General features: G+C 39.6%; 1 protein-coding gene across 3 annotated transcripts; it reads right to left on the reverse strand.

Annotated features, from left to right (window-relative positions):
* Positions 1-1,354: 1,354 nt before the first annotated feature.
* On the reverse strand, positions 1,355-25,224 carry LOC136476233 (structural maintenance of chromosomes flexible hinge domain-containing protein GMI1). 3 transcript variants are annotated; one of them, XR_010763453.1, is made up of 39 exons: positions 25,066-25,224; positions 23,995-24,262; positions 23,852-23,884; positions 23,465-23,551; positions 23,312-23,367; positions 22,453-22,536; positions 21,930-22,002; positions 19,339-19,394; positions 19,147-19,261; positions 18,989-19,057; positions 18,265-18,348; positions 17,435-17,485; positions 16,569-16,683; positions 16,436-16,488; positions 16,239-16,367; positions 13,223-13,313; positions 12,047-12,081; positions 11,247-11,322; positions 10,933-11,124; positions 10,640-10,822; positions 10,522-10,543; positions 10,281-10,398; positions 10,108-10,212; positions 9,709-10,017; positions 9,503-9,627; positions 8,142-8,319; positions 7,937-8,045; positions 7,692-7,789; positions 7,068-7,166; positions 5,573-5,690; positions 5,406-5,488; positions 5,036-5,302; positions 4,792-4,959; positions 4,456-4,570; positions 4,094-4,268; positions 3,776-3,967; positions 2,651-2,962; positions 1,749-2,202; positions 1,355-1,656 (listed from the first exon to the last, which is right to left on the reverse strand). XR_010763453.1 is itself a non-coding variant. In XM_066473996.1 (38 exons), the coding sequence occupies exons 2-38, from the start codon at positions 24,247-24,249 to the stop codon at positions 1,908-1,910; spliced, it is 4,725 nt and encodes a 1,574-aa protein (XP_066330093.1). In that variant the 5' UTR covers positions 24,250-24,262; positions 25,066-25,224; the 3' UTR covers positions 1,702-1,907. The 3 variants fall into 3 exon arrangements, 2 of the variants coding, with proteins under 2 accessions (XP_066330093.1, XP_066330094.1); XM_066473996.1 differs by lacking the exon at positions 1,355-1,656 and having other exon boundaries at positions 1,702-2,202; XM_066473997.1 differs by lacking the exon at positions 1,355-1,656 and having other exon boundaries at positions 1,702-2,202; positions 5,573-5,639; positions 25,066-25,223.
* Positions 25,225-25,936: the final 712 nt, after the last annotated feature.

Here is a 25,936-nt window from a genome sequence, read left to right on the forward strand (position 1 = left end):
TGTGCTAAATGTCATTGCAGCACTTTCAGAAAGTTAATCCATTAATTTGTCGTCAGCTTTTGACTCTGCTCCAGTAGAAAGAGCCCTACAAAGTTGATTCTGCATTTTCAATGTGCCGATCTAGGTATGGTGGGACTTAGTAGTTCACTACTGCAGTTAGTAGTTTTTTGCTTTCGTTTGTGAAATGAAGTTTATGAGCTGCTTGGTGGTTTAAACGCCACCATAGGTCTCTGCATTTGTGTTGAATCATATTACTCGAGCACTTAAAACTTCGATGGCAAATATTGCTTTCCACTTGCATCTCAGGTGGCTACATTGCTAGAAGTTCTACCAAATCGATTGACAGCTGATGTGCTGGAGCAGCTTCGTCTAAGTAAACAAGCATTGGTATAAAAACTACATTCTGGAAGCAATTTTAGCGGCCACTTTTCAAACTTTTATTTTGATTTTATTTATTTATGTACTCATGTGTCAAGGTTGAGCTGGATTCACGAGCAGGTGACCTCAAACAGATGCTTATTGATAGATTGAGTGATAACATGACCTATTATGCCTTGCTATGCATGAGTGTTTTTCGGATTAAACTATGAAAAAAATATCGGTGTTTGGTTATTTTCATGTATATCCCTGAGATAAGCCCATGGCGTTAGCACGGGCACTATACTAGTTATTAATATGGTTTGAACTTGTCTGGTCCAGTTGTAGAACTAATCTATTGGGAACTTTTGAGTTATGACACATTATTTAGTATAAAGGTTTGTCATTCCGTTTATTCTCCATCACAAATCACAAGTTAATTAGTGAATCACAGTTCCAGAGTAACACATCTACCTAAGATAAGATGAGGAGGGCTAATATGGTTCTGCTCGTGGCAGTTGGCTTCCTCATGCTTTGCTTCCAGTACCCACTAATTTCTTGTTCTCCTATATACAGTTCATTGTTTCAGCAACTTGAATCGAATATATAGCAAGTGAATGTTACTATCTGTTCTTTCCACTGGTGTTCTTCACAACAGATGCTGTAGCCCTCAAGAAAGTTTGTACGTCTAATTAAGAAGATCCCGCCACAGGGTAAAGCATGTGATCCCCAAACTTGCCATGACAACGCTAAAAAAGATTTCACCGCCGATGGAGCTCGATGCCCGGATCATTCATCTTGCTAAGTGCAGGGCCATTGCGTTGCTGGAGGTTGCCAGCGCATCGTGTGCGCGCTCTTAAAAAAAAAAAAAAAAAAAAACGCACTCTACAAAATGAGACCTCCATCTCTTCAACATCAACAACGAAATGGGTACTGACTGGCTATGGTGGATAGGATGCCATGATGTACTGACGTCGATGCAGAAATTAAATAAAGCTTCATATTGAGTCGCCAATTTATATATGAAGTTTGTTTATAGAGTTCAGCAAATATATATATGATGTAATGTAGGATCTGCTCTTAGGGCACCAAGGCTTCGAAGAAATCGCATCCACACCCGTCTCGCCGTGACGTTCCCATCCCAAATCGTATCCGTTCCCGTTCCCCGGCCTCCTAGCAAGCGGATTGGCGAAGCCGCCATGGCATGCATTACGTTGACGCAGCAGCCAGGAGGGCGGCTCCAGCGTGCAGGAGCTGCTTCCTGCTGCAGCTGCACGCCTAAAGCGGTGACGCCTGGACCTGACGAATGAATAAGCCACCAGCCTCTCGACGCAATGAAAAAAATTGATTAAAAGCATTCATGCATATATAAGCTAGTAATTAAGACATACATATGCTTTGCACTGGGTCTACTACATATCTTGCCATGGTAGGCAGGCATGTCCCTTGGCGGGAAACCACACGGCTTCTCTCAAAATAAGAGTACCATACCAACGAAGAGATGTCCTAAACTATGTCATAGGTCTGCTGCGTGCAGCGTACAGGAGGCGTTACGGATCAAGCTCCTCCACCTTAACCTGCAGGTCGCGCAGCACAAGCTCATTACCACAGGGCTGGGTTATTCTCTCTTCGATCTCCTCAAACTTGCGTTTTCTCTTGTTGAATTCCTTCACCAGTTCCTCATGCAACTTTTCCTGTTCGCTTATCCTGGTTTCGATTATTTCCAAAAGCTTCATTTTACTATCCAGATTTCTTGTTCTTGTGACGACATCCAGATGGTCGTTTGACTCGCTCGTGATGGTATTGGGCAAGCCGGAGACGACTGGAAACGTTATCTTCGGATCACTGAAAAAGGACCAGACTAATTTAACACGGAGTTATGGAATAAATGCACCATCAAAATAAAGAATGATTTGTGATGCAAATGCTAGCATAACTAATGCTAAATATGTAGTTAAATTAACTGATGCTCTTTTTCGAGGCTGGGAATGACAAGAAACGCCCAACATGCATGCTGATTAAACAGAATTTTCTTCTTAAGTTAAAATAATAAAGCCAAATACATTGCCAGTTGCTTCCTTAGCTGGTATTCTAGTGATCTCAATGCCATCTAACAGAATCGAATGCATCATGATGTACAACCAAATTAGCCAATGGAAAGTAGCAAGGTGGGGCTGCGTTTAAAAAAAAGGAGAGCCAAAAAGACCATGGAGGTTGAGGAGGCCACACAGACACCTGCATGCTGCAACAAGCTGACAACCCTAGAGTTGATTATGGCAGTAAAAATACTGACCTGTATCCAAGAAGTAGTTTCCCTTTTCCTTTGATTACACCACCATCCAATGATATTGCTCCACCATTCAAATAAGGCATGGCTTGGAGCATATCATTTCGGGTTTCATACACTTGAAGCTCTCCAAAGAGACTATAAAATAAAGTTTCACGGAGTCCATGCCCTCTACTTGTGGTTATGTTCAGATTATCATAAGAAAGATTTATCATATTGACAGCAAATCCTCTGAATCCCTTAGGTCCATGTGGAGAAGGCCAAGCCAGGTTTAATTCCTTTTGTGGACTGTTCAGCAAAACGCCTCCTTTGTAGGGCCTGTCAAAGAGATGTGCCATCAACAAAAAAGCAAAAATCCATAAGGCAAATTGCAAGACTAGATTTCCTTCTCTCCTTTGACAATACATATATAAAATGGGGTTGGCGAAGGCCAGCTACTTATGATACAAATAACTACTTAATTCTCATACTATTCTAACCTACACAGGCAACTTGGGGAATTAAATTTTGATATTAACTTTTATAATAATGTCGTGCACAGCTTTCATTAGTGGGAAGGCTTAGTATTGCTTAGAGATAACCACACTATCAAGCTTAGTTCCTAGCTATCATGTTAAACGATCTTTAGTCAAGATTGTGTTAGTTAGATGTCGCTAATACCATCAGTTTTGTTAGATGTTAGGTAGATTTGTCAAGCCAGCACTATACCAGGTGAACACCTTTGGAAATAAAACAAGATTAAACACAACTCTCCATCTAATCAGCTTCTCAGGGGCTCCCTGAGAGGGTGGATGCCAACTGCTACTATCCTACTGTGTACTCCCCAAGGCCATAGAAAATAATAATGAGGAAATAAGTGCAGTATGTTTTATTTGCAAAAAGTATATCGGATTTCTGGGTAAGTTCTTTCAAAGAATTGTCCGGAGAAGTATACAGCCTTTGTGAGTTCTTTCAAAAATATGCTAGAGAAATTAACTTGACCCAGAAAATACTATCTGTTTAGATGCAAAATTAACGTTATCAAAAGCCCATATGCAACCTACACATAAGGTTCCTTGGTCAAAATTACTTAGCACTCAAATGGAGAACCACGGAAACAACTTTATATCAACTAGAAAATGTGGATCTTACACTATATCATCTAAGCAAATGACAGCAAATCTTCTCTTTATGGGAACGCCCAAAGCAGCTGCTTCACGGTGAATACCAAAGCCAACATCCACTCCTCCATCAGTGTTGTATTTCTCAATGTAATTAGCAGCTTCCTGTGTCTTGCAAACTACTGAGAGCATGTCATCTTTGCCAAGATACACAGCAAGCATCCTATAAATGTACACATCCATTACAAGTGATTATCATCAAATTAAAAAAGATCCAAAACAAACTACATATCAGTGTCAATAGATAAATTTACATACTGTTTTTTTGCTTTGAAGAGAAAAAAATTACCTGCCAATTTTGCCATCAGGCACAGTTCCAAGTAGGGCAACAATACCAACAACGCCATCCATGAAATCACCACTGGAACATATCACAAAAGCAGCAGTGCCAATTTTTTCTCTAATTTTATCACGAACCAACTCCTTTGCATCAATGAATGACCCAACCATGGCCCCAATCTCATCTGGTAAAAAACTTTGAAGTTACATAAAGAAGCAAACCAAAAGCCAGTTGTGGTAATCATAGAAATGGCAGCAGACTCCATAAAACAGATGGACCAATGCAGCTGGAGCCCAAGCTCAAGTTATGATTATAATACCAACACTATGCCAGTATGAAAATAGGAATATTTCAGGACATAGAAAATTCACCTTTTATAGTGTCAATTTGTTTCTCCAGTGAGACCTTACGAGAATATAGAGTTTTAAGTGTCTCTTCTGTAGACTTTATCTTCGAGTAGGTATCTCCAACTTTATTTTTCGTTTTCTGCAGAAGGCACGAAATAGTAATTGACAGAGATCAAGCGACTTCATGCTTGAGTTTTCTTTTCAATCTTGCTTCCAAGTTGATCATAATTGTAAGAAAAATCTAGCTAAGTACTTATTGATTTAAACTTCAAATCAAACAGACTTCACCTTCTCTAATAATATTAAGTGCAACATATAACGGTGTAGTGCTCTGTACTTCTAATAATGCCAATTTCGTACCTTAACAACATCTTTTACATATGTGACAAGATGGCTAGGTTGACCAGGAGCAAGTTGACTGGGAAGTAAAAGATTTGAACTTTCTACAATTGAGATTGGACAGCTGAAAATAGGTTCAGATCCGTCCTCCAAGGTGGTCAACGCCAAATCAAAAGATTGAACTTGAAGCTGGAAAGGTTAAAATTCAGCAATACATTTGAAACATTGGCATAAAAATGCCAGAAATCTTACAAGTAATTGATACCTGAATCTTTATTTGCAGATCAGGATAAGATGTGTGACATGCCACAATAGTGACTGTTCCTTGTTCATGAGGAAGCTGCACACGAGAAAGAACACACCTTCCATGTTTAATAGCATACTGTGCTCCTTCCACTAGTGGTAACTCATTTGATGTGATGTTGAGTGTATGCAGAGGTCCATCAATGGATTCATCAATGAGACCATCACTATCAGACACTTCAAATGTGACATTCTCCAAGAAGGAACCTGCCGGACAACTTTCTGGAACCTGCCAAATCAAATAACAATAAATAAACAAATAAACCCCAAACACTATCTAAAAATTAAGGGTCAAATCATAGGAACAACATTCAAGGGAAAAAGTATCTTACATTTACTGCTTTTAATTCTCTCGTGGCTATTTGAAATATTTTCGTGAAGATCTCCTTCTCATTGTGAAAAATTGTTATAGAAGCTGTACATGATAGTAATAAACACAATAAATAGAATTAAAACTTGTTACAAAATGCTGGCGTAAGCATAATACAAAACAACTGACCTTCTGAACCAAAGCCCCTGACAACTCTTAGTGTTCTACAAAGGTCAATAAAACCAGCACCATTTACCTGGGAAGTTTTCTCTTCAGTATACAAGTTGGCAGATGCATAACTGCAGAACTATAATCAACATAATGGATTCCATGATTGTCAAAACATGAGTTAGAAACAGGGGAACAGTTAATGTAACTTTATCTCTAACAACATATCAAATTCCTTCAAGCATACAGTAAAGTTCATCTGTCATCCAGTAAAAAACACCATTAAACTGATATGGCGTGGGGAGCGCAGAGGATAGCGAGGCAATGATCACGGCTGAATCGCCGGCAGCCACCGTCGAAGGAGAAGACGGCGGCCTTGGGGGGTCCTATTTCCTTCGATGCCTTATTCACAGCAGATCCAGTGCCCTTTATACTCAGGTGCACTTCTAACAAACTAGGAAACCAACTCCTAATAATCCTCCCGACTCCTTCCTTCCTAACCAAGGATGGCGCATGCGCCTTCTAACCAATGATGCCGCATGCGCCTTCTTATTTTAGCCTCTGGACCTGGCGTGCATGCCCATGAAGGCCTGGTGGCCGTGCATGCTCCTGGAGACCTCTTCCACTGCCATAACATAAACTGTGATCAATATTTATACCAACTTGTCACGGTGGAAAAAAATCCCCACATGGCATATATGCGAACTGATCCAGACTTTCTCCTTCACCCAGGCCTCCCTCTCCTTCAAATTCAATTTGATGGGGGTGGCAGTAAACAATCATGTTTCAAACTTTCAATGCAGAGACCTAGTCACCTAGAGGGTCCAAAACTGACTATCTGAATAGTAACAGCCAGCGGTATGTATTTCTTCTTCTAACTATATGTGAGCACTTTTAAGGATCAAGCTGTGCAAGGCACTATTATGATTTTCCTTTTTTTGTGATGAATGAAAAGTTCCTTCTGTATAAATGCAGTTGTGAGTTGGAAAAAAAAAACCCAGATTAACTACTGTGCCACTAGCTATCGGGTCGCATGTCCCTATTTCTATGAAGTTCAAACAACGAGATCCAAGCTGCAATTTATCTTTGCGGGCTTCTGAATGGGTCAGTGGGCATAGGATAGGCTTGGGCTTTTATAGGAATTGGAACTCTCTGGCTTGGCTGGGTCAGTACTTCAGGTTATGCTCATGTTGGCCAGTAAACAATACGAAAAGTAAAGTGGTTAGTCAAAAAGAAAGGTAAATCTAAGGTCAGAATGCATTAAAATGTTCGAATTCGTACATTAAAGTCTTGGCATTGATGCATTGTGTTGACCGGTCAAAAATATCATTGTACTTTAAAAAAATATCATTGTGTTGAACGGTCAAAAACATAATTGTACTTTACAAAAATTGAAAGATGAACCGGAACCATACATAAATATAATATGACTAACACATCTGTTCAGGCCCTGTAGTTGTGCACTGGATACTTCTGGATATAGAGTATATAGTCATACATTATGTGAAACAATTACCTTCTGAACAGAGCATTGTTTGTCTAGAAAACACATTCCATCAACATGGACATTGAGTTTTGTTCCTTCTTCAACATGATTGCCGAATTGATCGAACACCTGCCACATCAAGTGGATTCAGGGTCTGAGATAAACAAACACCATGTGAGGAGTTACTGAACCACATTTAATATTATACTTTATACACCCCCCAAATTTCAGATGTACAGTAAGACATAACTATTGCATTGTAGAATCACTATTCATGGTTCCAGGTTTTAACTCAAGAGTAAACATTTTTTATTGTACATATCAGTAGCCAACAAAGATCAAGAAAGTGACTACCACTGAAAAGCAAGCATTTAAGTGTAGTTTGTTCCTCTGAAACACTTTTCTTGCCCATCACAAAAATTACCTTCTATTTTTTTGTTTGGATGAAAAGAGAATTAATCTTTTGGTACATTAATGCAATGTCAAGACCTAAATTCCTATTAAAATAAGATGCTATTAATACTCAATAAGTTATGATGGTTCATAAGGATTTCTAATAGCTATGTTGGATCCCTTACTAGTCATCAGCAATATAACCAATTATGTATGTTTACGTAAAATAGTGGTGTACAAGTTGTCATCATAATCACGTACCTCCAGAAAGACATTATCAATCAATCTTCCAGGAGTTAAATTCTTTTCTTGGAAAAGGGAAATGTTGATATTAATGGTTGATGGATGGCCTGGTTTAACTGCACAGAAACATATTAACTGAGTGAGAACAAGACTTGGTACTTAATGAACAATATGAAAAAATCCTCATGAAATACATATAAATGTAACTATAAAATTGTAAAATATGAATGTAAAAGATAAGATAAACGAGCTTGCTATCTAACCTTCACATGGACAGATACCAGAAAACTCATCAGCAGATGAAGAAATCTTCAATTTCGCTTCATACTTTGGCCGTAGCAGATCCAAATTGCTGGTTTCGAACCGAAAATCCTTCATGGCCAGCGTGACATCAAATATAATTAACAATAAAACATTAAAATTACCAGATACTGTCAGTATTGTAAAAAGAATGTTCATACGACATACCATGATATTCAAAGTTAATGAATCTGACGAGAGTTCCACCTCAATATTATCAACTTGTGCAAGAACATCATCACCATCAAGTATAGTTGCAATAACGCTCGATGTATCGAGGAAAGGAATTCTGTTTTCATACTTGTCATGGCTTCTAATAGCAAGACATCTAATTGGACACCCAAGCCTGTAATATCTATTCTTATCAAACTGGAAAGGCAAAGAGTAACTGTAGCAAGAACAGACATAACAAATGAAGCAACATCAAGAGTTCTGTGTAGAATTCCACATGACTGGCACCCATTGAAATTTTTGGGCAATTTTGAGGCAGTGCTGGAGTACAGAGTCTACTGAGTCCATATTATGGGCTAATGGTTATAATGGCACTATATATTAAGGATGAGAGAGCTGTACGGACACCATAAGAACAGGTAGCAATTCAGGACTTCAAGTGCATCATAAAGCATTTTTCTTTTGTACGAATGAAGATGTAAAGAAAATCTTGGTAACAGTCAAATCACATGAGAGCATATGAGAGTAATTTAGTTGACTAAACATTAAATCAATCAACAAGAGCATACTCCCTCCGTCCCACAAAGAATGTCATTCTCATTTCCCGAGAAGTCAAACATTTTTAACTTTGACCAAGTAAAAGAATAAAAGAATATTAATATTTATAATGCATAATTAATATCATTAGATAAATCGTGGAATATATTTTCATAATAAATTTATCTAGTGATACAAATGTTGCTAATATTTTCTATAAAGCTAGTCAAACTTGAGAAAGTTTGACTGTTGTGGACTCTTTCATTGGAAAGCAGTACACTAAAGGAAGAAGAAGATGCCAGCAACCACCAGTGGCTAATTCTGGGCTGCTGCTACAAGTTAGGAGCTGGAGACTAGGAATAGGAGATTTGGTCAGCAGGTTGTTAGTGCATGTTAGTGCACAGCCGGCCAAGTTAGGATCTGGAGAGTAGGAATAGGAGATTTGGTCAGCAGATTGTGAGTGCATGTTAGTGCACAGCCGGACATTAGGGGGATATAACTAAGTGCCGGCTGATTGAGAGGGATGAGCAGAAGTAGAGTTAGCCGATCAGAGCCTCCCAGGGAGGGCGATCTCCTTTACTGCTGCTATTCCAGTTAATGCAGCCATTGTAATCACCTTCCAGTTCATCAATAGAGTGCCCAGATTCCTAGCCATATCATTGACCAGCATGCATCCTATAGCGTCATTCTTTTTGACACGGAGGGAGTAGTTAACTAAGTATCTAATCTTCGATGTTAAGGAATTAGAATAAGGAAGGGAATAACATCTGATTTAATGTTCACGAGACAAAAAGCAAGTACACATGCATCCTGGAGCAAACCTTATATCCACATGAGTCTTATCAGTGGAAAAGTCAGCAACACTGAAAATAAATTGCCTAGAGTTCGTGTCTGGACAAACTTTTAAAGTAGTCTTATGATGAATGACACTTGAATCTCTGCAATCCTGCCAAAAGGAACATACAGCATAAGGTTTAAAACACATGTTTTTGCAGCTAATTCCATATTTAAACAGTACTATACTTACCACAGAGAAAATAAACTGGTAAACTCCAGATTTGCTAAAGATAAGTGAACTTTTCCTCAATGGAAATACATACAGGCCATCTATGTCATTATGCGATGAGGGCTTCACCCTTTTATGTATTAATTTTGCAGGACAGTCTTTACTCGTCAAATATCTAACCTCCATTACCATCTCCAGCTCGTCATCCTTCACAATATTCTTCTGGTCAGGAAGACCAGTGGAGCTAGGCTTATAATTTCCTGGCCGCAAAACAGCTATGATCTCATGTGGAGGTTGATAACCAGCCATGACAACTTCGTATGGTAGATCCTGTCAAAGTAGTAGGTACACGCAAAAGGAAAACACCACGTAAACAAACACAGTTTAAAGACATGAGCGCAAGTCTATTAAATTACTGACCCCTCCTAGTCCATGAATATTTCTTATAACTTCTATTGATGCAGGAGCCTTCTCCTTTCTCTTTTTCAGCATTTGATTCCAAGAATCATCATCTATTATTTTGCACTGCAAGTATAGCAATTAAACAAACAGCAAATGCCCAGAAATTTGCATGCATTTTACAAAAATGTTACCATTTTATTATCTATAATGCTGACAGGAAAGGAGACTGATTCTTTGATAAAGATATTGGGACTTGTGTCTTTAGCTTTAATAATATAGCATCCTTGCCCATCAGGGTACTCAATAGGCCTGAAATTTTTGCAAAACTTTACCTTTACAGAAACAACAGGAAGAGGGAAGCAATTTTTTTTTTATGAAACATAAGAGGGAAGCAAGTAGGTTACTATAATAAATAAATGGGATAAAAAAGACCTGCATATAAGGCGGACTTCACCTGTGAATAAGACATTTACACATTAGAAATCAAAGATACACTAACCTCTTTGATAATGAGGATACAAGATTCACAGTAGAGCATGAGTGAACTCACCACAAATATCTCCTTGCAGTCCCTGAACAACAATGTACTCCAAAGTGGTACACATAGAATTTTTCAATGTACAGAAACTAGCTTTCATCTGTCCAGTTGCTCCCTTAAGTATTTTAAGATGATCTCCTCTCCTCCATGTTTGCCCTCTTCTGCTAATTGACGTATGAACTCTAACGACTTCAACTGCAGGATCGTAATAAAAGATAAGAAATAATGCTACTACTGGATTTAATGCTTTGTTAGTTGAATAAGCACACAATAAGCGCAATGGCATTGCATCCATAACGCCTCACCATCATTGGATATTCCAAGTCGATCCTTGCAATTTGGATTGATAATAAGAGTGGGTTCATCATCTCCACCATCCATTTCCGCATCATACTTTTCATGCATTTCCGTGATCCAATCATAATACTGTTTCTCGAACTGCTTATAACTTAGTAAATTTCCATCTTTACCATGTGCTTCAATATCAACCTCCTCAGCTAGTTAGCAAAAGATTTAGACCACCACAAATATTAGAATAATTAAAAGTGGATTTAGCAAGTAAATGCACTGTTAGAAGGCGACTGGAGAAGTAAATCAGATGGGTCGATAAAGAACAAACCTGAGCAACTGTTCAAGTAATTGCTACCCCAATTACGAAGTGCCTTTGTAAACGGATCGTGTTGTGCTAAGTCAGTCTGCAAATTTAACATAACTACAGTAAGTAACATAACATTGTTGTGTGCATATCTAAGGAACAAGTGCATAACTCATAGAATATGAATCAATGTGGTAACTGTTGACTGCATACCATAAATAATTAAATATCAATGTAATACACATACACTCTGCAAAACATCTCCTTTCTGAAACAGTAGTTCAGTGGAAATAATTCATTGCAGCAATTTGACACACTTATAGACAGACAGCTGATTGGCCTTTTCGTTTTCACAAGACATCAAGCTCCACTTGGAACACATATTTTATATTATATTGCTTGGTTCAAAGTTCAAACTACTTTTGCAAAATATGTAATTTTACCTCATATAAAACAAGTGATGTTCTACTCCAACATATGCAATTAAATAAGTTCTGCTTTGACAAATAACTTTGTGAACATCAGGGTGGGTGTACGAAAAACAATGAGAATATTTGACTCAAATATTTCACACTGTAGAAAAGATAGGTTTTTACAGCGATAGCTTATTTTAGTATGCATGTACTGTTCTAAACAGTAAACACCTTCAAATTAGTGTGCCCAGGGAGTTTTTCTTTACATATTTTTTTTATATTTGGTCTACCAAAGCAGCCTAGCTTCAGTAAAGGCCAACAATTCTTTCGTACACCTGGTAACATAGGAAATGAAAAGGAAAGTAGAAACAGTGTAACATAGCAGATAAGGACTGAAATATGGCAATTTACCTTTGACAGCGTTGGATAAAACCCTGCATCTGTTTCTGCAAAAACAGATAAACCAAAAAGAATAAATAATGCATGCAATTAAATAATAAAATTTGATAGGTGTTTGGATCAGATGGGTCACTAATAGTTTTCAGAAAAAAAAAAGTAGATTGTTTAGAGAAAAAATGCTTTAAATTTTGTAGTTATACTTTCAAAACAGGTAGATAATACTTGTTCGATCCTAGATAATTAAGCCAGCTTTTAATGACCTTATGTTTGGTGGCGTTCAAACATATAACAGATGAGAATGACTGTCATTCCTTTTAACTTTATACTTGCCACCAAGATCTGCCTACTTGCACCTGCCCATTAATCCTGGTAGCAGCAGTGAGTGTTAACTTGACACAAAGCAAAACAGGCTAGGCCAGTGACACATAGCATCAAATTGTGTTGGCCAGTTGCCACTACATCAATCTCCACGCTGAGCACAAGACGCATAGATAAAAGTGGTCATCAAGCTAATCGCGCAACCATGAGCAATATGTTGATGCTGCAATGGCAAATGGCACTCAAACCAGAGTACCAACAAGCTAAATCAATGTGTCATCCCTCCTACCACCTCTACATGTGGATTAGGTAACCAACTGAGTCGCTGTGCAATCTAACTTGTACCTACATAAGTTACTTCAATGCAGGCAATCACACAGCAGTGTTATACTGTTCACCAGGCTCACCAGCACAGCTCTTAGTGGAACTTGAGACAATATGTCATGTACCTCATTGTCTAGCAGGAGGTACTTATTTAGTTAGACAACCAGCATGATAATTGTCACTACTATGAGCGTGAGGTTCATCATGGTCTTAAAACAATAATATCCATACTGCCAAAACAACTGCCACGTTGGGTCTACTAAAACAAGCATGCAACAACATAACATGGGGATCTACCAAAAACAGCTTTCCAGCGTGGGTTGTGTAAGTTTGTTGATTGCAAAAATACAAGTACTTAAATATATAAAACCAAACATTGAAGGTACATGTGTAGTTGCACACAAGTTTGTAAATATCCTAATGAATTTTTCCTGGTTTTTCAGCTAACACTGGTTGCGAGTAAAAACCAATTTCAAAAACTATCCAAGCACCACCTCAGGAAACCTTTTGGTCTGGTAACAAGTAGAAGCAGTATCATGAGCTTACCTACAAAGCATTTCACCCTCTTGAAGCATCGCCTAAAAAACTCAGCCTTTTGGCCTTTTCTTTGTTTAGGTTCCATGAATGGAAGAGGACCCTATAGTGAAAAAATGATGATGTGGTCAAGAGATTGATGAAAAAGAAAAATGATGTAGTCTGACGCAAAAGTAATCTGGTTTTTCATCTGCAAAAACTCTGCCAACATCCGCACAAAATAATTTATCTCTGAATATAAAAGAAGGATTATTTGACTAAATTGGTATGTATTGTGCTGGAAATATATAATGTATTCAAATTTCAGTATAGGGAGTTTAGCATTATAAAGTTAACAATTTCCTCCCACTATTAATTTTCCCAAGATGAATCTTCCTTAGGATCTGCAACAACGGGACATAGTACTTGAGTTTGAGAAGAAAATCCCCGAAGACAAACCAAAACTTAATCAGCTCAGCAGGCTCTGACAGATAACGAAGGCATCAGACATTAGTACATGTGGAATGTTTTGGGCTGGTTAGCATTATCAAAAGTAACCGAATAAATCAGGCAACAGAGAGGTTCTGCAAGAAATTCTCTGTTGACGTGGTACCAGATTTTACGTTACCAAACCATTGTGTTAACCAAATGGGTTGTACAAGATTTGGAGTTACCAAGTGTTAGAGGAAGTAGAGTTTGAAACATTACAAGGACATGCAAGTAATCCAAGGATTACCAAAGCAGTCCCAAAGACACAAAAGACAGGAAAGCAAGATAAAAAGGGTACAGAGACCCACGTCCTCGACACCCCCGACAGACTGGAACTTGTGACAAAAGAGAACAACGCAACGGAACCCAACGGAGCAGTGAAGCCACGGTGGCGAAGTATCCACCCAGGACAGACAAGACAAGCTTCCAACAGCAACGGCGGCAAAGCATCCGCTAAGGAAATGACCAGGCAACCCTCGGCGGCAACGCATCCGCCAAGGAGGCCGGCACGACGACGGTGGCAAAATATCCACCAGAGGAGCACGACCGCCAAGTATCCGCCGATGACAAAACGCACCACAGTAGCGGCAAAGTATCCTATGAAAGCACGCGGCGGCAAAGCTTCTGCTAGAGGGGGGAGACTGAAGCGACGTAGGCGGCAAAGCATCTGCCCATGCAACATTGACGGCAAAGCATCCCTCGAAGAAGAGCTGTAGTGGCAACGCATCAGCTACGAGAGACCAAACGACTGCGGCAACACCAAGCAAAACCGCTGGACAGACCACTGAGACGAGTAGATTGAAGCATTTACAGGCACAACACTGCAGGGGGCAGCTCCGGCGAGAGAGATGGAAGACAGCTCTGGTGAGAGAGGTGGAAGATGGAGCAAGGGCACAACGGTAGTGCTCCAACGAAGCCTTCGTGAAGGGTAGTGACATTCGCAGACGCCACCAACGCTGGCAAGCACTGTAGTAGGACCTTCGTCCCCAGACCTGCCCCATCGACAAGCGCAACGAATGGAGTCTTCGGCGACGCCTCCAAGAAGGTAGGTGACGCATGATGCGCCACCGCCGCCGGCCCAGAGCAAGCCAAGCAAGGTTTTCACCCAGAATCCATTCAGGGAACGGTCGCCACACCGACCAGCGCCGGGTTACGCCCGTCACTCCGCGGCTGGCCCAAATCGGTTCCGACGAAGGCAGCCACAACCTCGGCCCTCCACCCCATGAGCGCCGCGAAGCAGAGGCCAGGACCCACGGGCCACAACCGCGAGAGCCAAGAACACGACCATGCACCGCGCCGGCCGGCCAGCTAGTGCCAGGCAACCAACCACCGGCCGGCACGCCAGCCAGCTAGCAACCGCCGACCAGCAGCAGCCAGATCTAGCCGCCGCGGGGTGGCTGGGGGCAGACCATCGGCCACAGCACCGGCAGCCGCGACCACGACCCCTGCAGCCGCACGGCCGTGCAGGCCACTGCCACCCGTGCCATGGCCGGCACCAAGCCATGGCCGCCAGCCTCCGGCCTCCCGTTCACGAAGCCCGGATCTGCGCAGGACGAGGACGTCGCACCTGAGAGGTCTACAGACGCCACATCCGGCCCTAGGGGGCCCGGATCCGGCCGGCCGGAGACCCCATCTCACTGAAGCCGTAGAGGGAGAGGACTGGGGGGAGGAGAGAGGGGGATGGTGGGGGCTACGAACGGGAACCCCCCTTTTCGGGGCAGCGGCGGCCGGAGGGGAGGTGGCGAGGGGGGGCCTGACGGCGCCGGCGAGGTTGCCTCAAGGGGGGCCAGAGGCAGCAAATCAAGAAAGTGGCATGATTGGTGCCCAATTGAGGGGAATCCTAGGCGCACCATTAGCAGGTGCTAATATAGAAGCTTAGTAAGAGTGATTGGAGTGAAATAAGGGGTGATTGGGCTATGTCATGGCCTATCGATAAGGATAGCTTGCATAGGGGTCAAGTAAGCCTCTCTATATAAGGAGAGATGTATCAATCTAATCAAAGCAAGAATTAGAAGGAAAAGACTTGTCTCTTGCTCGGCCGTGGGCAAGGCCCCCGGCCAACCTCCTCTCTCCCTCTCAACCTAAGCCGCCGCCATAACACCAAGCCAATCAGTTAACCAAATGGGTTGTAAACGATCCACAACAAGGGCTGTAATAAGCACGCAGGCTGACCATACATGATAACCTAATTTGGTGCGTGAGAAATTGTGCAAAAGTTATATGGAATAACCCAAATCAGGGTTCAACAAAATTGGTACTGATGGTTTCAGTATGAAAATATTATAGAATGATAGAAGGTAAGATATTCACTACTAGCGGCTTGTGAGAAATGGTAAGATTCCATTATGCTTCAACCAAGAAAAATAAGGAAATGCTAGAATGCTACAAGAGTAGAAGGAAAAGCAATACTAGCAAGGGAAAACATTATTGCACGTCATAGAACAGAATGGTTTGCACCAGATGTTGGCTTATTAACTAGCTATGCAAAATCAGAACATGAGAGTCAGAAAGAACACATCATAACTCATGACCAAATTAGAGTGGATATTCAATAGTGTACCCATCTAGCATCAGGAAGTAAACGTCCAAGCCTCCGAATTGACACACGAGAGAAGTTGTCGAAATTTTCTTTTATTTCAAAGCCATCAATTCTTAACTTCTCCAAGATAGAATCTATAGATTCTTTTCCCTGGAGAACAGTAAGTTAGTATGGATGCACTACAACATATTCATAGATCATAACAAATTCTATAATACCTGTATGATTGGAAAATACACACACCTCAACCGCGCATGGGCTTTACAAGAAGCTGTGGATGCAACATGAAAACTAATTAAGGCGACGGAAAAAAATATCATATCCTAATTTTAATGGAAGAGGATAAATTACCTGTTGTTTTTTGTGTAAATGTCATGTGCAAAATGAAATCAGGACCATTTGAAGAGTGCATATTAGTTACTGTGACTTCACCCTCTTGTATCTCTGATAAATTTACGCCATTAACCTGAAATACATCCACAAAAAGGCATCTCTCAACAAAATAAACTGGTACATAAAAGCTGCACATTTTGTGGCCATGTCGATCATTCCAATGCAACTATGCCAACTTTTCATGTGGACCATTTGATAAGAATTGGGTAGGCTAGATTCTGGGTGGCCAAGATCATCATTCACAAGGTCTAAATGTTTAATGAGCATATGCGTGCCTCTGTGGTGCACATGAGGAATGAGAAAGATAATTCTAGGGGATTACAGTAGGTTCCACATTGTTTTTTATTTTCCATTTTCTGCCATGTGTGGACAAACAGGATATGAACGATGATGGAAAAAATTGGGTGACATCAATGCCTTGTAGGCCGATCACCATCAGCATTCATAAGAGAGATTTGGACCTTGAGTGCACTGGCGGAGCTTAGTGAGGGCCATAATGGGCCATGGCCCCCCTAAGCTAGATCAATTTTTAATGAAGGTCTTGGATTTACTACTTTAGTTGCTAATCAAATATTAATATATCCTCTCTTCTTGTTTACATCATATTGGCCCTCTCTCCAATTATGGCCAAGCTCCGCCACTGCTCGAGTGAACCAATTAGCCAAGTTCATGGACCTAAAACTGCAAACTAATAGTTCGGGGACATATGTGACAATGCCGAACAAGTTTAAGGACCACTAGAGCATTTTCCTCTTTCAGATTTAACTAATCAGTAATGGTCTGATACTGAGACTTGTAGCACTATCAAAGAACGCTAGTCAAACCTCGAATTCCACTGGGTTCCTTGTATTTCTCCATTCATTATCCTCATCATACTGAACAAATTAAAAACAAATCTCATTAGTATAACTGCACTGATTAGGATATAATCCTAATTTGCAAACAGAATATTACCAAACCCTCCACAGATCTAGTCAACCACTAAAAACATGTAAAAGTGAAGTGCATCAGTACAGCAGTCAAAATAGCTCGATTCTGATGGATCAATGATCATCTTGAATTCCGAAATTCAACTTGCAGGCAAGCCACATTGTGAGACTCGTGGTAATGTTACTGTTTTGAAAAAAAAAACTCTAAAAACATTATCTTGAAAAAAGAGTTATGGGCCAGCAATAAGCCAATAAGGCTGGTAACAGGTGATTATCTGGATACCTGATCTCAAGCTTAGTTTCAAGCCTGGACCTACTTTAATTGGATCTTGAGAAACACACCAATTAAGATTGGTTAGCCGCACTGTACAAGTCCATTGCACAGTCAAATTATATCAGGGAAGATGCACAAATGAGTATTAATTACAATGCCCTCATTTAACAGATTAGTTTCCTGGAGCTATTCAAAAGGTTCAATAGCTTTGTGCTTCTGGCTTTAGTTTTAATACTCTACAAACAATTAAACAGTTGACTATGTAGATCTTGCTGGTATCAGAAAAACTTGGCCTGAAAATCTCAGTTCATAATAAATTCAAAGAACAAGCACACCTATTCATGCCCAAATATAGTGCAAAAATGGAAACTTCAAACTTAACCTTCCTAAGATAAAATAAAGATATTATTAAGTCACTAGATTATAGTACGGAATGATTTTACATCAGAACCTGTATGTATGGAAAATATATGTCCTTCAAAAAACCACGAAGTCTAGCTCCTTCCAAGTGTCCTTTCAGCCCACAGATCTCGACCTGTGAATGTGAATTAAAACATAAGTGCAGAAAGAATTATATGTTTGCATAATGGAAGTTAACAAGAGATCAATCCATTTTCTCTATAATCCCACTAAATATGTTTAAAAGGTGAACAACTTTACAAAACATTAGCAAACTACATAGGCTCCAATGCAGATTTATTTCTTGAAACTTGTTTTATAGAACACAATGGTGAAAACGGGTTGCAAAACAGACACTTGGAGAAGTATATATGACTTGTACACTAATGAGTAAAATACTTTACCAACCAGTCATGACAGTGTTTAAGTATTTTAGATCAAAGTATTCTAACAGTAAGGAAGGTTCACTCATTTCTACTAGATAGGAGGGCGTGAGACAAGCATGGGATCTCACATGCCCTATAAGGCTACAACACACAACATAGCATAACGATTATATATATATACATATATATCAATTAACGAGTTCCCACTAGAAGGTGAATGCCATAGAGAAAGGACACTTCTCCATGAAATATTAAGTGAGCACATATATCCTAGAAAATTGGTATTGGAATTTCCTATTTAAGACTGAATTATCGCAACAATTACTTTTGAGAACATATTCAATGCAGGACACTGTTTCAGGACACCAGAACATTCAGAAAGTAGTTCACCTGGGTAAAACTTTGATGTGGTGACAACAAGATCTCTTCTTTAGATGGATCCCTAAGTCCTCCAGCAGTCTGCAATCCAGAGGGTACTGATCTAATCTACTTTGCAACTTACAACAAGTAAAATAGAAAAAGAGTAAAAATTGGAGAGAGAAAGCAACCTTCCAAGTGTGTTCGGAATTCTTAGCCGATGGCTTTTTCACTAAGGCTTCCCTTGAAAGGTGCAAGGTAAACACTTTTTTCGATTCCTTGGTTTTAGAGGAAACTATAGCAATTCTGTTGCAGAGAAGAAACAGAACAAGCTCATGAAGCATAAAAGAAAAACTATCTAAGATTATGTGACAAATGCATACCTTCCAAGATGCATCGAGGCAATAGTTCCACCATAACCAAACATGCCAAAGAAGGGCTGCAAATATGTAACAAAATCAATACATAAGTACATCAACAACAAAGCCATTTAGTCCAAGCAAGCTGGTTACACTAGAGATGAAACCGAACATGAGCAACTAATACGACAGAAAAAGGATAAAAAAACATATAAAAATACAAAAGGCATCAATATAAGAAATATCATTAGGGGATCTAAAAGCCTGGTGTAGGTACGAGGATAGCTGATTTAATTAATACATGAGCAGCCTACACATTGAATTCTTTAACTGTATCACATTTTTTCGAGTTATAAGATACTCATTAAGTTTTATCTACAAAAATTAAAAAGATTTATAAAGGAGCGCAGTATATTTACATATGAAAAGTCATATTAAAAAGGAAATTGTAAAATATGGAGCCAAGCAATTTCTTTAACTCAAGCCGTTGCCATGAAATATGTAATGCTAAACAGGATCAACAAAGGACTGCACTGCATCCATCTTTCAACAGACGGATAATATGAAATGTAGAGAACAAGTATATTATACCCTGTTTTAAAAAGGTGGACTGTGGGAACTTAGGTTAAGCATTTAAAAAAAAGGTTGGACTACCAATATTCTTTTTCCTACAGGACATAATTTGGATATATTTAAAGAGTAAATTGCATCCACCATACAAAAACTTGACAGGTGGGTGCAACTGGTCAAACAACTTGTAAATTGGTCAAATGGGTACAACAACTTAGTAAATTGATGCATATAAGGTCCAAACATTGCTAATACAGCAAAATACATACTCATCAGTTAGGTGCTAGAATTAACGATAATCCAACCAGTATGAACATCCCAAATAAAACCTGAACAATAGTAGAATGGTTGCAATCTACAAAAGATTATCACATTCGCACTATAAATTTTCAACCTTCTATTTTGGACAGAGAAGATTATTTCCATCTGGCCTACTTATTGATAAAATTGAGTAGCAATATTCACACGATAAGCCATGACCACAAGTCCGCAATCCTATCAATACCCTATGCTATCACTCCAGCATCCAACAACAAACTGTTGATCACCTTTCAGTGCAAATACAAACTTGTACAGTCATAATATTGGCCAAGAACAAAGTACTTGTTGCAAAAACAGAGAAACACCATGGTTCCAGTCCTACAAGCTTATGAACTAATACTAGTAAACAAGATTTATGTTGTAAACCAACAATCCTCCTCATGTGAAAAACCCACCTTGGCATGATTAGAATAGACAATTAAAGTTCAAGAACAAAAGACGCTAACTATATTCACGAGGAGTGACCAGATTCTCTGTGATGAGGCTCTATCGCTAGTGGCTTAGGTGATCAACATTGTGGAGCACCTACTTCGTGATGATGTCTGTCTTATAGCTGCTAAAATCATCTTAAACAGTTCCACAACACATAATGCACGTGCCACAAACCCACTATTAACCCTTGCATCTAATATGTGAGTACATATTTTATCACACTAGCAGCGTTTGTACCATACATGCACCAATTTTACCAAGTTATTTTACCAATTTTGAGCAGTTTACAAGTTGTTGGATTAATCTGCACCCACCTACCAAGTTGTTGTATGGTGAATGTAATTTACTCATATCTAAATAACAAACAGGTTCAGTGCTCAACCTTCAAGTGTTGCCCAACTGACCAAGTCCAAAAGGCAACCACATTTCCAAAATCCAAACCATCGCGTATCATGCTAATCCACCATGGTTTTGCCTAACATGGCAACAACATGCCCATCTGGTGTCCACATGAACATCCATGTCCGCATTCCTCGTCCATGCATCTCTCACAGTTCACGGCCCATTATGCATCATGTTTGGACTCAATTTGCTAGCTATAGGGGTGTCAACCAAACCCACTGCCCAAGCACCGTATCCTCCCTCGAACACACTAGTGGCACAACCACCCACCACCAAGTCAACTGCCACCACAAGATCAATGAAGGCTTTTTAATTGAGTTCACACTAGCAGAGAAACAAGAAATATGATCAATGCTACAACTCTAGAAGAGCCTCACTTCTGCAAAAAACAGTGAAAAAGATAAACATAGGTCTAGTCTAGGGGTGAGTATTAGGATAATTGGCGGTGGCGGTGCGAGGGAGGAGGGGCATGCTGCTGGGGGGGGGGCTGCGCGCTAGGGTTTGGGGTTGGCGAGGGGACTTAAAACAGAATGAAACTGGAGGAATCACCACTTCCATTGTGGGGGTGCCTTTCATATATATTGCCATGTACAGTGATGGTACAACAGAAGGCTATAACCCCCCACAACGGGAGTGTGGTGATTCCTCCACCTCATTCTGCATTCTACAGTGAGGCTGCCAGTATCTGGTTTTTGTTCCTATTCAGATTTCCAGAACCCTAACCCAAACAACCAAATGTGGAAGTAAGTCTACTGTCCACCAATTGGTCAACTTCAAATCTGCACATTTGCACTGCCAGGATGTTATCCAAACAATAATAGCCTTACTTTTTCATATACAATGCGATGCAACTGAAATAAATCGATGTGCAGTCAGTGAAGTGTTCTCACCACTAAGTATGGCGCTTTCCGGCCAATACCTTTTTGCCGAAATACTCTATGGTTTGAAGAACCCATTGTCCCCCTGCACAATATGTGAGATTAATTTTTAACAGACTATTGTAAATGGAGAAAATAGTATGAACAAACATAAATACAAGTACTAGTGAGGTTCATTTATTTCATGTATTGGAACTTGGAAGAATGCTACAAAAATGTCCATAACTTGGACGAAAATCTTTTTCTTCTCAAGGATACTTCCAACAAATATAGATCTGTTGAGAATCAAATAAAGGAAAAGGAGTGAAATGCTGATGTATATTAGCTATTATGCATGTCAATTGAGCAGAAAAATTCACAGATGTGTGTAATCTAGATATCCAATCCAACATTGTAGCTTTTGCTAAGAAGCCTGAGCTTGTATCCCAATATTATTCAATGACACACTCACTACACCACCCTAGAACTCCCACCATGGTTCACAAAATGAAAAATTACCAATCAAATTATACAGTGACTGAGCTACCCACATTACCATTTAGAGATAGAGTTCCCATATGAACCATCCATTCCCCTACCAGTGTCAAAAATCACGATCTTTTCTTTGTCAACAGTTATCCTACAAGAAGGTTCAAATTTCAGTAACAATACCAAGTCTGCAGTCCAAAAGACATGTATGCCCAAGAAAATAAATACTAGCACTGCAGAGCAAATAATAAAGGTCACAAACAAGGTGGAGAAAATGCGTAGTGTAACTATATGTAAACTTGAGGACAAAACTCTGAATAATGTAAGGTCACAAAACTTAACCCATAAACACCGACAGCAAAGAGCATCATGACGTATTAACTTTTTACTTGGAGGATAACATTAAAACCAACACTCAACTCACTCCCTTCATGTTGAGTACTCAATGGAAAAACAAAACAAGCTAAAAACAAAGTACAGCACAGCAACACTTTTTTATCTGTTAACCTAACACATTAAGGGTGCGTTCGGTTACGACGTTCCCGGTCCTTCCTGGCCAGGAAGGGTTCCGGACCTGTAGAAATTAACGAAGAAACAACGAGGCCGGGAATCAATTCCGTATAACCGAACGAGGCCTAAGAGAACCTTGCACACTACTTCTACCAGCAGTAGTAGCTTTTATAATGTTCAACTCATTCTTTCTAACTGTTCAACTCATCCTTTCTAACTGTATTAAGATGGTGATGCTGGTGTATCAATTAGCCTTTTCTTTTAGCATTACATGCTAAATGCAGCTTAATAACTACAAGAGTATATAGATAGGTGTAGTGACAGGTTGGTTGAACGGATAAAGGAAACAATATCAAAGATCGATTCTTTTAGACCCTAGTAATTTGATGGTAATATACAAATGCATGGGTACTAACTTGATCAGCTTTCTTTCTCCTGGGTCATTTGACCACAAAGCTTGTAGTGCATTATCCTGTGGTAAGGGAAAGGAATAAGAAAGGCAAATGGACGGGACACCATCAGAAAGAGCCAGAATTCAGAATATATAGGATTCTAATAAGAAAACTAACAGTAAGGTCAGCAAGAGCACTCTCAGTGCTATATTCTGCTGGAAGCTCCTGAAGCAGATCAGTCTGAGGGGTAAGGTCCCACATATTCTGCAGACAATGCAACAACTTTTCATGTAAGAAATATTATATGGATTATCTATGCTACAGCTTGATCTACTCAACTGATTCATGAATACTTGTGACACAACACGAACACAAGAATCTTGAGCCTTATCGAAAAAGAAAATGGATCTTGGGATCTCAACGATATGATTATGCAGAAATTGTATCTTAGCATGATAGGATGTGTGCATCAATTCTTAAAGAAGTTTATAGTGATCAGTACTTTGTATGAAGAATAGGTAAATCAAGTTTAAAGTGCAGAATAGCATTACATAAATAACTCACCTCATATATACTGGCTGATCCTCCTTTTCCATCCTGGTAAAACAAACAGATAAATCAAATAAAGTGTGCGATAGTATGCCGAGCCATCTCATTAATCAAAACATAACACATTGTTATAACAAAAAAAATGGTTATGGGCTTACATGGAGTTTTAATATATTGACACTCTTGGTGTCGAAGTTGCTCAACTTGATTTTGTCTGTTATTATTCCGTCAAGCAAGTCTGTTAGATAAACTTTGCCATTGACATCCCAATGTGTATTGCCCAACTCCCCCTTAACCTTAAGCAAGAGATCAGAAACAGATATTTCATAACCAGGGTCATGCAACGTGAGCATACTGCTCACGCCACTTGGCAGCAAGACCTGGAACCTGTACACTCTGCTTGCATTTGCCATCCCACAGCAAAACCTGCGGAGTAAGAACAGAGCGCTGTAAGAATAAGAATTCCGCGCACCGTAATCGAACGAAGGTAAGGAAACCCTGCGGAGCAATATGAAAAAAAAAACAAATATTTTTGCTTCGATCACAAATATTTCTGACACAAGAGCTATCCATTGCAGGAAGAGGGGCGAAAACCCCAAAAACAGAGCGCAGCGACAACAAAATTCCACGCACCATAATCAAACAAATGTAAGGAAACCCCGCCGAGCAGGATGAAAAAACAAATATTTTCGCTTCGAATCCCAAATATTTCCAAAACAAAGGAAGAGGGGCGAAGACCCCAAAAACAGAGCGCAGCAGGAACAAGAATTCCACGCACCATAATCGAAGGGATGTAAGAAAACCCCACCGAACAGGATAAAAAAAACAAATATTTTCGTTTCGACCATAAATATTTCTGAGACAAGAGCTATCCATTGCAGGAAAAGGGGCAAAACCCCCAAAAACAGAGCGCAGCGAGAACAAGAATTCCACGCACCGTAAGTCCGTAATCGAACGAAGGTCGCCGAGCAATTTAAAGAAACAAAAAATTTCGCTTCGATCACAAATATTCCCGACACAAGAGCTATCCATTGCAGGAAGAGGGACGGAAACCCCAAACATCAGAGCGCAGCGAGAACAAGAATTCAACGCACTGTAATCGAACGAAGGTAAGAAAACCCCGCTGAGCAGGATCAAAGAAACAAATATTTTCGCTTCGATCGACTTCAAATTGCCCAGCAGAAGAAAAAGGAAGTGGACAAAAAAAGAAAAAAAAAAAAAGAAGTCACCTGCGTGAGAAGCCGCTTCCGCCGCCGCGGCTCCCGCTCAGAACACGGAAACCACTGCTCCCCCAGACGCAGGGAGATGAAATTGGTTTCTTTCGAACTGAGAGTAGAGAAGGTTTCTGCAATGTGAGGACTGAGGAGGCGGTGCCGGTGCGGAGTTGATGCGAGAGGAGAAAACGAAGGGGCGGAGTTATGCGAAGAGGAAACGATGGGAGTGACTGAGCGAGTGAGGTAGCTTTTTTTTAAATAGTGAGGTAGGGTTTTGATTCGGAGAGAATTTCCCGTGAGCCAATAAAAAAAGATCACAATCCTCCGTAAATCATGCGAGAAGTTCAACAGTCTTCAGCGTCACTGTTTTAATTTTTTTTTATCCTCCATATCTATAGGTGTGAAAAATAAAAAATACCCTTAAGTCTAAATATATCATTAATTTTTTTGAGTATCTTAACGACTTCAGATGGAAAAACTCAAAACTATAAAGTTGTAAGATCTATAATTTTTATATAAAAATTATCTTCTTTTAATACCACAAAAAATATGATTTTTCTAAGACATATTAATCATATCAAATCATATCTTTTTTTATGGAATTAAATAAAAATAATTTTTATATAAAAATTATAGATCTCGACGAGATCTACAACTTTCTAGTTTTGAGTTTTTTTTATTTGAAGTCGTTAAGATGCTAAAAAATTTAATGATATATTTGGACTTAAGGGTATTTTTGACTTTTTGCACCTTCAGTTTGACACTGTTAGAGCTCAATCTAACGACAGTAGCATGGAGGAAAAAAAAAATTAAAACAGTGGCGCTGAAGACCGCTGAATTTTTTTAATAACTTACAAATAATTATAATCTTTTTTTTAATAGCTCA

The sequence above is a fragment of the Miscanthus floridulus genome, chromosome 8 (genome assembly GCF_019320115.1).
Source record: "Miscanthus floridulus cultivar M001 chromosome 8, ASM1932011v1, whole genome shotgun sequence".
Classification (NCBI taxonomy): Eukaryota; Viridiplantae; Streptophyta; class Magnoliopsida; order Poales; family Poaceae; genus Miscanthus; species Miscanthus floridulus.

Coding starts and splice junctions, on each gene's coding strand:
- LOC136476233 (XM_066473996.1), bottom strand. CDS start 24,249: ATGGCAAATGCAAGCAGAGTGTACAGGTTCCAGGTCTTGCTGCCAAGT. Junction 18,349..18,988: donor CACATCAAAGTTTTACCCAG/GTGAACTACTTT, acceptor TCACATTCACAG/GTCGAGATCTGTGGGCTGAA. Junction 8,320..9,502: donor AAGACTCATGTGGATATAAG/GTTTGCTCCAGG, acceptor TAGATATTACAG/GCTTGGGTGTCCAATTAGAT.